General features: G+C 44.6%; 1 protein-coding gene across 6 annotated transcripts in view; it reads left to right on the plus strand.

The window, feature by feature from the left end:
- Positions 1-10,886, plus strand: part of ano1b (anoctamin 1, calcium activated chloride channel b) — a 52,856-nt gene that overhangs the window by 34,579 nt on the left and 7,391 nt on the right. For 4 of the 6 annotated variants that reach the window (XM_077022302.1, XM_077022303.1, XM_077022304.1 and 1 more), the window contains 9 exons: positions 1,555-1,637; positions 1,840-1,851; positions 2,375-2,446; positions 3,105-3,179; positions 3,397-3,598; positions 4,129-4,240; positions 4,591-4,648; positions 4,855-4,955; positions 5,698-5,840. In XM_077022302.1, coding sequence (XP_076878417.1) covers positions 1,555-1,637; positions 1,840-1,851; positions 2,375-2,446; positions 3,105-3,179; positions 3,397-3,598; positions 4,129-4,240; positions 4,591-4,648; positions 4,855-4,955; positions 5,698-5,840 — 858 coding nt within the window. The remainder of the gene's footprint in view (positions 1-1,554; positions 1,638-1,839; positions 1,852-2,374; positions 2,447-3,104; positions 3,180-3,396; positions 3,599-4,128; positions 4,241-4,590; positions 4,649-4,854; positions 4,956-5,697; positions 5,841-10,886) is intronic. The other 2 variants (XM_077022305.1, XM_077022306.1) reach the window with 1 other exon arrangement.

Here is a 10,886-nt window from a genome sequence, read left to right on the forward strand (position 1 = left end):
CCAATCTCCACCTTCACTATAAACCCACCCACTCACTCTCCACCTTCACTATAGACCCACCCACTCACTCTCCACCTTCACTGTAGACCCACCCACCCAATCTCCACCTTCACTATAAACCCACCCACCCACTCTCCACCTTCACTATAGACCCACCCACTCACTCTCCACCTTCACTGTAGACCCACCCACCTTAACTGTATACCTATCCACTCTCCACCTTCTGTTCTGCTTGGTTTCTCAGGGTGGAGCAGCTGAGGGCTGTAAGCCATAAACCTCAGCACTGTATGAGGTCAATGAGGATATGACTCATTGCTGTGAGTTTCACCCACAGTGGTTTGGACAGGGTGATATAGTGTCACGTTGAGGATGGCACAAAATTCCCCAAAAACCCTCAGAAATACTTCTTGCTTCACCTTGTGTGTGTGCCTGGTCTGTAGATGTTATATTTCGATTAGATTTTTGATATTTTCATAGTGTAGGAGTAGGAGCTGGAGCATTTTGTGCAGGTGGACCTACTGCAGGTGTACGTACTGCAGGTGGACCTACTGCAGGTGGACCTACTGCAGGTGTACGTACTGCAGGTGGACCTACTGCAGGTGGACCTACTGCCAGAGACCTCAATCTGCAGCTCTGGACCAGCTGTGGTTGACCATCTGTCTAGTTGACCTGCTGTGTGGTTTACCACCTGTGTAATTGACCACCTATGTAACTTACATGTTGTGTAGTTGACCTGTTGTGTAGTTATTCACCTGTGGAGTTCATCACCTGTGTAATTGACCGACAGTGTGGTTGACCATCTGTGTTGTTGACCAGCTGTGTGGTTGACCAGCAGAACCAAACCAGTAGCTCCATAGTCTAAACCAGTGCCTCTACAGTCTAAACCAGTACCTCCACAGTCTAAACCAGTACCTCCACAGTCTAAACCAGTGCCTCCACAGTCTAAACCAGTACCTCCACAGTCTAAACCAGTACCTCCACAGTCTAAACCAGTGCATCCTCTCACACTACCATCTCTGCTATACCTGCAGTTCATCACCTCTCAAACTGCTGATTAATTATCACACAATAATGGCCATTTTTAAATATTTAAACTAGATATCAGCTAGGTATCTGATATGTTTAGGTTTCATTTAACAGTGTTATATTTAGACTCCTCATCAGGCTTTTTCAGAAATTGTGTTTGACTTCACAGGTCTCGGTGAATATTAGAACATTTGCATAATCTGATCCAGGTTCATATAAACGCTGGGTTGAATTTAGCCCTCTTCATCATTTACTCATGGCACAAGATCATGCCTGGAATTAAAACGTTAATAATTGATAATTTGTCTCTATTTATAGCACCTTTGCAGTCATGTTCCATGTCCTTAGGCAAAGGCCCTAAGACTGTCCATAATGGCAAATACCAATGATTCCTGTTCATCCAAATCCTCACTTCTTCACGGTCCGGGCCAGACCATTTATTCTAGTAATCTGGAATGACAGCAGCATGGTGTCCGGGGCACGGAGGGACGGTCTGTGCAGTAAACGTTTCCACTCTGTGCTTTCCAGCCGCTTTCTTCATGGAGCACTGGAAGAGGCGTCAGATGCGTCTGAACTATGAATGGGATCTCACAGGCTTTGAGGAAGAGGAGGTGAGAGCAGAGATGAAGCTCCCCACCACACACACGCCCGAACCTCCCTCACTCCCTCCCGCAACACTCACAGCAGCTTCACACCTCCTTCCGACATTCTAATTTTGAAGAAATGATAATCAGACAAAGCTGTTTTTGGTCTTTACGTTTCAAGAGTTAATTTTGTCATCCATTCCCCCAACTCCCCTCCCGCCGTGTACAGGAAGCACACAAGGTTTGAGACATTTTCAACATCAGTATCTTTTGGCTGCTCAGTTCTCTTCACATGTATTTTCTCTTTCTGCACTCATATTTGTCTTCAGAAACACTTCTCACCTCCCAAACCCCTTTTAAAAGTTCTCTCAGTATAGTCACAAAGAACTAAACCCACACAAAACCTTTTTTTTATGCTCTCAATACCTGCCAAAGCCCTTCTGCACACACACTGGCCAACTGTGCTACGCAGCACTCTTAGTGACACCCCTGAACACCCCCTGAACTGACACCCCTGAACACCCCAGGCATGTCAGGAGCCCCACGCAGCACTGCAGGTCGGAGCCCTGAACACCTGCTTCCCTCTGCACACCTGCTGCTTCACACCTGTGTGTGTGTGTGTGTGTGTGTGTGTGTGTGTGTGTGTGTGTGTGTGTGTGTGTGTGTGTGTGTGTGTTTGTGTGTGTGTGTTTGTGTGTGTGTGTGTGTGTGTGTGTGTGTGTGTGTGCTACTCAGCAGGAGTCTCACTGTGCTCCCTGTTGCAGGACCATCCCAGAGCAGAGTACGAGTTTCGTGTTATGCAGAAGACCCTCAAAAAAGAACACAAGTCACAAAAGGTACGAGTTTGTGTATGTATGTGTGTGTGTGTGTGTGTGTATGTGTATGTGTATGTGTATGTGTATGTGTATGTGTATGTGTATGTGCATGTGTATGTGTGTGTGTGTGTGTGTGTGTGTGTGTGTGTGTATGTATGTATGTGTGTGTGTGTGTGTGTGTGTGTGTGTGTATGTATGTGTGTGTGTGTGTGTATGTGTTTGCGTGCGTGTGCATGCGTATTTGTGTGAGAGATCCTTGTATCAGGTTTTCCAGTGGTTTCTAAAAGGAGTCCATATGAAGGTTTCTTCCATTGGCCCATACATAGCTCTGATCTTGTTCCTCTCACTTTACTAGATTAGTGATAAAGTATGTTGCTGTATATGTGTTACATACAAACTATGATTTTGAGAATATCCTCTGATACGTCAGATGTTTGAGGTTAGGGTTAGATTTAGGATCAAGTTAGATTGGTCAGTGTTTGGTACGAGCATTGGTGCGTCATGACGGGGTTAAATAACTTTCACAGAACACAAATCATGACTTGAAAGATTTTGTCTCAAGTTTTACATGTAAGAAGGAATTTGTTTGAATTGTGGGCTTGACGAGGTGTGTGTAAAAACAGGAGTGATACTGGGAATGCACACGCTGCACACTCATGAGATGTTTTATCTTTTTTAGACAGAAAAAGAGAAGCTGACATGTAAAGACAGATGTCCTGCTTATATGACCAACATTGTCATGATGCTTCTAATGGTAAGTTGGCCAGAATCCAGGCCCAGTGTTTTCTTGTATGTCAACCTGCTGTGGTACCGTGAACACGCATGAGACCACTGTTCCACACGTGAGACCACTGTTCCACACGTGAGACCACTGTCCCACACGTGAGACCACTGTCCCACACGTGAGACCACTGTTCCACACGTGAGACCACTGTTCCACACGTGGATGGCTCATTGTCGGCTCTTTCCAGATCGGAGTGACGTTTGCCATCGTGTTTGGTGTCATCCTCTACCGGATCTCCACCAAGGCTGCGCTGCACATGAGCTCCAACCCCACCACCCGCTCCAACGTGCGGATCACCGTCAAAACCACCGCCGCCATCATCAACCTGGTGGTGATCCTCATCCTGGACGAGGTGTACGGAGCCGTAGCTCGATGGCTCACCGAGCTCGGTCAGACTGACCTCACCTATTTCCTCACTCCATCCATCTCTCTTTGCTGATTGCCTCATTTCCTCCTCTGTGTGTGGGGTGTGTGGTGTGTATGTGGTGTGTGCGTGCACCTAATGGCTCACCTGCGTCCTGTGGGTGTGTGATTACTGGGCAATTTCATTCTGTGCACATAAGTCATTAAGAAGACAGGATGTAAGCTTTTATCATAACAGAGGAGCCTTTGAAATGGAACGATATTGCCACTCATAAACCTCCACATGCCAGCAGGCGCTGAGCTTTTAATGGAGTGCCAAGAATGTCTTAAATCAGGCTGACAGAATGATGTGGAATACGTGTGATAGCTGATGATGTCCTCACAGGCTTTTGACGGATCTCCCTAGAGGAAACGGCCCGTAATGAGTGAATGAGTGAATGAAGTTCTGCTTCAGCAGTTCCTTTCTCAGAACCCAGTGATGCTTCACAATCACTTCTACCTCCAGTCGGCACACAGTCTGTTCATCTCATCTCCGTAATCTTTGTTTTGATGTCAGAGGTGCCAAAAACAGACAAGAGCTTTGAGGAGAGGCTGATCTTCAAGACCTTCATCCTCAAGTTTGTCAATGCTTTCACCCCCATTATATACATTGCCTTCTTCAGAGGCAGGTGAGACTGCAGTCTTTTCATTTAGAAGGTTATTAACACCAAAGTCATTATGTGAAATCATAATGTAAAAACACTCAAAAAACTTGTTGAAATCTGAATTTCTCCAACATCTTTAATCTGTGTTTTAATGTGAAATGTAGATACTTTTGTTGAATTTCAGTTTAAAAGTGTAATTTCTGTTTGTAAAATGTTAGCAATTAATTTTCAGAAGAATTAATGTTCTTCAAACATGATTTGTAATGAAATGTTAGATTTGAACGACAATGTCAGGTTAGTGTATCACCATCAGCTCCCTGAGGGATCTGCTTCCTACCCCATCTAAGCGTGATTGTCATGTGTTCTGTGTGTAGGCTTGTGGGTCGTCCGGGCAGCTACCTCTACGTTTTTGAGTCCTACCGTATGGAGGAGGTGAATCTGCACCACAGCATTGTGTCACAGTTGCATTTATTCAAGACCAGTCTTTCTGATTTGCACGTTTTTTTGTTTGCCTCAGTCTTTGGCATAAGCTCGGTGTGTGTGTGTGTGTGTGTGTGTGTGTGTGTGTGTGTGTGTGTGTGTGTGTGTGTGTGTGTGTGTGTGTGTGTGTGTGTGTGTGTGTGTGTGTGTTCTGACAGTGTGCACACGGAGGCTGTCTGATGGAACTTTGCATCCAGCTCAGTATCACCATGCTGGGAAAGCAACTCATACAGAACAACCTGTTTGAGATCGGCGTTCCGTGAGTACACACTCCTCTACCCAGAACACATGCTTACATCCACACACACACTCTCGCAGTCATCCTTAAATGCACACTCAAACATTCAGCCTCAAACACACTGAAGAGTCCTCCTACATCCAAACTAATATTCACACTCAAATCCACCCACACTCAAATCTACCCACACTCTGCGACCCATTAGTGTTTCACCCCTTCCACGTCCAAACACCCTCATCCTTTTAATAGTAACAATTACGCTATTATTATTATTATTATTATTATTATTATTATTATTATTATTATTATTATTATTATTATTAGTTTTAGTAGTAGTAGTAGTAGTAGTATTATACTACAAACTTTAATTGTACTTTCTTCTTTTTAGCTTTAGAAAGACTTACCCACATTCAGTAAGTCCAGAACCCACATTCAATATGTCCAGAACCTGCAATCAGTACATCTAGAACCCATGTTCAGAATACATCTACAACCTACATTACATTAGTCTAGAACCCATTTTCTTCATTAATTTTACTCCCTGATCTGAGATCAGTCTGATCTGAGAGCTCCCTGATCTGAAATTAGCCTGGTCTGAGAGCTTCCTGATCTGAGAGCTCCCTGATCTGAGATCAGTCTGATGGGAGATTGTTGTGGTGCTCCTCTGATCTCAGATCAGCCTGGTCCGAGAGCTCCCTGATCTGAGAGCTCCCTGATCTGGGATCAGTCTGATGGGAGATTGTTGTGGTGCTCCTCCCTGTAGCAAACTGAAGAAACTGATCCGGTACATCAAGTCGAAGAGAAGCGCCTTCCAGGAGCAGGAGCGGGAGAAGAAACTGCGGCGCTATGAGACGGACTTCCTCCTGGACCCGTTCTCTGGCCTCACCCCCGAGTACATGGAGATGAGTGAGTGTGTACAGCTCAGATAGTCAGTGACTAACACAGGGAAGGCAACAGTCACCTTTACAGAATTATATTTGTTTTGATTTACGGTATATGTTATGTGTTATGGATATTTTAGCGTGGTCACAGTTAAACACGTTGCAGCTTTCCTGTGATAGTATAGGTTTGTTAGAGCTATATAGCTTCTTCATAAAAGTGGAGCTTGGCTTTAGCACTGTGAGGTCGTCAAACTGTGCAGGCTGGCTTTAACGCTGTGGGATTGTCATACGGTGCAGGCCGGCTTTAACTCTGTGAGATCGTCATACGGTGCAGGCCGGCTTTGGCAGCACTGTACCAGTTTCCATGTCCAGTTTTGGCCCTCTCCTGCAGAGTGACTAATGGACATTTATCAGTACACAGCATGTGGGCTCCCTGGGCGTGAAGCCCGCGACCTTGGTGTCGCTAGCACATTGCTCTGTCTGCTCTGCCAGGTGAGCTGCTAGATGATCCTACAAACAAGACTACCAGGACCAGTGAAGCCGAGAGCTGTGGCTGACGTGCCTGTGTGGTGGATGCAGTCACACATTCATGCATGGAGTATATGTCCCTTGATGTTAGGAGTCACTTGCTTTTTAAGTTGTTAATTAAGATGTTCCTAAAAGATGAACACCTATGGCTTCTGCAGCATTCAACCAAGCTGTAGGTAATATGTTTCATCACAATCGTAGGTAATGTATTCAAAGTCCAATTTATTTATATAGTGCTTTTTACAACACATGTTGTCACAAAGCAACTTTACAATTGTATGGGTCCAGATCCCTAATGATCAAGCCAGAGGCGACAGTGGCAAGGAAAAACTCCCTAAGATGGCAGGAATTAGGAAGAAACCTTGGGAGGACCAAGACTCAAAAGGGAACCCATCCTCCATTGGGCAACCCGCTAGCACAAGTCCGTATTTATAGTTCAAATATAGTTCTATAATTATAGTTCTAATTCCAGGCCGAGCATTCACAGTCCCTTGAGTCCCTTGAGTTGACATCAGTGCGTCCTCTTGCAGCTATGACACATCCATCCATGGCATTGGCACATCCACTGGCAAGCCAGACCATCTTTTAGGTGCTTGTATTGAATTGTCTTTGGTGGAAGGATGTAACCAAGATACAAAATACAGGTTGAGTATGTGAACATCAGTTTAAACAACCATCGATTTAAACAGACATAGCTAACGTGCCAGTGATTAGCATGTGGCTCCGGCAGGCTTATCTATAACAGTATAACTAAAGGGAGGGGCCTGGAGCTGACCACAGTCATGAGGGCTCATTGAGACATTGCTTCCACCCAAGTCATTGTCACAACTAGAGTGATCACATGACATGGCTGGAAGACAGTATCAACAGCTCAGATTACCACAAGACTCAATGACTAGGGCCCCCGAGCTCCACACCTTCACATGTAGAATGTTAACTGAAGGCTTGATTAAATAGGTGAGTCTTAAGTCTCGATTTAAAGATTGGAACTGTGTCAGAATCTCAGATTGGACCTGGAAGGCTATTCCATAACTGAGGGGCTTTAAAGCTCTGCCTCTGACTGTAGTCTTGCTAATTTTTGGAACTAAGAGAAATCCGGCATTTTGGGAGCACAGAAGGTGGGATGGATTATAGTATGAGTTCACTCAAATATTGTGGAGCAAGACCATTTAACACCTTATAGGTCAACAGAAGAATTTTAAAATTTGATATTTAACCAGAAGCCAGTGTAATGTCAAGAGAGTAGGACTAAAATGATAAAATGTTCTAACCCTAGTTATAGTTAGGACTGTAGCTGCAGCATTCTGTACAAGTTGGAGTTTCTTTATGGACTGTTTAGAGCCTCCAGTTAGAAGACCATTACAGTAGTCCAATCTTGATGAGACAACAGCATGGACCCGCTTCTCTGGATCAGCTAACGAAAGTAAATGTCTCAGCTTGGCGATATTACGTAAATGGAGAAAGGCAGCCTTAGTGACATTGTATATATGTGTGTCAATAGAGACACCTAAGCTTTTTGCAGTAGATTTAGATGTTACTGAAAAGCCATCTAGGGTAAGAGGAATATCGGAGCAATTGCTTCTAAAAGCTTTGGGTCCAAGAAGCAACACCTCAGTTTTAGAAGAAGAAAATTAGATGCCATCCAGTTTTTTATGTCCTAGATGCAGTTCTCAATTTTGGGAGTAGTATTGACATCATCCGGATTAGAAGATACATACAACTCCGTATCATCTGCATAGCAATGAAAGCTAATACCATGCCTACGAATGATAGTGCTCACCAGTAGCATATACAATGAGAATAATATGGGGCCCAATACAGATCCTTGTGGGACACCATATTTTACTTTTGTACATTCTGAACATTCATTATTTACAAGTACAAATTGGTAACAATCTGTCAGGTAGGATTTGAACCAGGAGAGTGTTTGACCTCTTATGCCAATGAATGTCTCCAGTCTATATTAACCAAAGCTGTATTAAGGAAAGCATCCCACCTTAGTTAAATCCTAACAGCTTTCAGTTAATAAAAATTCTGTAGGATGGGCAGGCTGGGGTAGGTGGGGCAGGCTGGGGTAAGAGGGGCAGGATAGAGTAGGAGGAATACTGGAATTTTATCACATCATTCATGCATGTGACCAGCCACATAAGAGAGGAAGGACCTGTAAGCTGAACGTGACCTGTAGTCCTGCAGAACAGAGCCATGACTAAACACCCATCACCACACTTCCCTTCGCACTGGGATTTATTCCAAAAACTTCATCCTCTAAGCCACAGGTCACCTCAGGTTGAATATCAGCACCGTCCTACAAAGCACATTATAATGAATACACTGACAAGCATGAATGAGCGTCATCTAAACATTTTTTTGGGTCACACAACTTTACAGCCCACACTCTCCTGGAAGCAGACGCTGGAAAAACTCCAGACTGATGGTCCCCAACACAGGAAGAGGGGCAGCACTGCGTGACTCTGTTCTCTACTCTCTACTCTATACTCTCTACTCTCTCCTCTATACTCTCTCCTCTCTCCTCTCTACTCTACTCTATACTCTCTCCTCTATACTCTCTCCTCTCTACTCTACTCTATACTCTCTCCTCTATACTCTCTACTCTCTCCTCTCTACTCTACTCTATACTCTCTCCTCTATACTCTCTTTTCTACTCTCTCCTCTCTCCTCTCTACTCTATACTCTCTCCTCTCTACTCTACTCTATACTCTCTCCTCTCTACTCTACTCTTTACTCTCTCCTCTCTACTCTCTTCTCTCTACTCTATACTCTCTCCTCTCTACTCTATACTCTCTCCTCTCTTCTCTCTACTCTCTCCTCTCTTCTCTCTTCTCTCTGCTCTATACTCTCTCCTCTCTACTTTATACTCTCCTCTCTACTCTATACTCTCTTCTCTCTTTTCTCTCCTCTCTACTCTACTCTATACTCTCTCCTCTATACTCTCTACTCTCTCCTCTCTACTCTACTCTATACTCTCTCCTCTCTCCTCTACTCTCTACTCTCTCCTCTCTACTCTCTACTCTCTACTCTATACTCTCTCCTCTCTCCTCCCTACTCTACTCTCTACTCTCTCCTCTCTACTCTACTCTATACTCTCTCCTCTCTCCTCTCTACTCTACTCTCTACTCTCTCCTCTCTACTCTCTTCTCTCTACTCTATACTCTCTACTCTCTCCTCTCTCCTCTCTACTCTCTTCTCTCTGCTCTATACTCTCTCCTCTCTACTCTATACTCTCTTTTCTCTCCTCTCTACTCTCTCCTCTCTGCTCTCTGCCTCTGCTCTATTGAATGGTAGTAAGTGTTACACTTACAGCAGCTTCTCCATGCCAGCCTGGCTGTTCTTGTATGTAGTTGTGGGTGGAGAGTGGAGATGGTTATGTCAAAGGTGGGCATGTGGCCCACATTCCTGCCTGCAGCACCTCTCTGGATCCGCCTGCCCACTGCTCACAGATCCAATGGAGTTTACACATGTTGCCTGACGCCCTTGTTGTCAGTGGTGAGATCACTGTCCCAGAGCCAATCAGCTTTCAGCCTGGGGTCTCCAGGACTGCACCCGTTTCCTGGCTGCAGACCCCTAGCGGCCTGCACGTCATGCTTCCAAAACATCAGGAGCTTCCATAAATCAAGAGAAATGTACTTGGATTTATATGAGCTGTCATCAATGCTTGCATGTGTGTGTTTACATGCTATCAGCTTTGATTTAGATTTGCTGGAATGAAAGTCACGATTAATATCCCATATGCAAGAGCCTGCAAAGACCTGCACATGTTCAATTGAGGATCAGATCAGGACCTGTTGTTCTGTATGAGGCAACATGGCTTTGGTAGCTTAGGAAACACACTCACCTCAGCATAATCCTCCTGGTCACATACCAGCAATGCACCTTTGTATTGTGGTATTAGGTGTGTCTTTGTGTCTGGTGCAGCCTCCCAGTTTGGATTTGTGTCTGGTGCAGTTATCCAGTTTGGATTTGTGTCTGGTGCAGTTATCCAGTTTGGGTTTGTATCTGGTGCAGTTATCCAGTTTGGGTTTGTATCTGGTGCAGTTATCCAGTTTGGGTTTGTATCTGGTGCAGTTATCCAGTTTGGGTTTGTATCTGGTGCAGTTATCCAGATTGGTTTTGTGTCTGGTGCAGTTATCCAGTTTGGGTTTGTATCTGGTGCAGTTATCCAGATTGGGTTTGTATCTGGTGCAGTTATCCAGATTGGGTTTGTATCTGGTGCAGTTATCCAGTTTGGGTTTGTATCTGGTGCAGTTATCCAGATTGGTTTTGTGTCTGGTGCAGTTATCCAGTTTGGGTTTGTATCTGGTGCAGTTATCCAGATTGGTTTTGTGTCTGGTGCAGTTATCCAGATTGGGTTTGTATCTGGTGCAGTTATCCAGAATGGTTTTGTGTCTGGTGCAGTTATCCAGAATGGTTTTGTGTCTGGTGCAGTTATCCAGATTGGTTTTGTGTCTGGTGCAGTTATCCAGATTGGTTTTGTGTCTGGTGCAGTTATCCAGTTTGGGTTTGTATCTGGTGCAGTTATCCAGTT

The sequence above is a fragment of the Brachyhypopomus gauderio genome, chromosome 11, assembly GCF_052324685.1.
Source record: "Brachyhypopomus gauderio isolate BG-103 chromosome 11, BGAUD_0.2, whole genome shotgun sequence".
Lineage (NCBI taxonomy): Eukaryota > Metazoa > Chordata > Actinopteri > Gymnotiformes > Hypopomidae > Brachyhypopomus > Brachyhypopomus gauderio.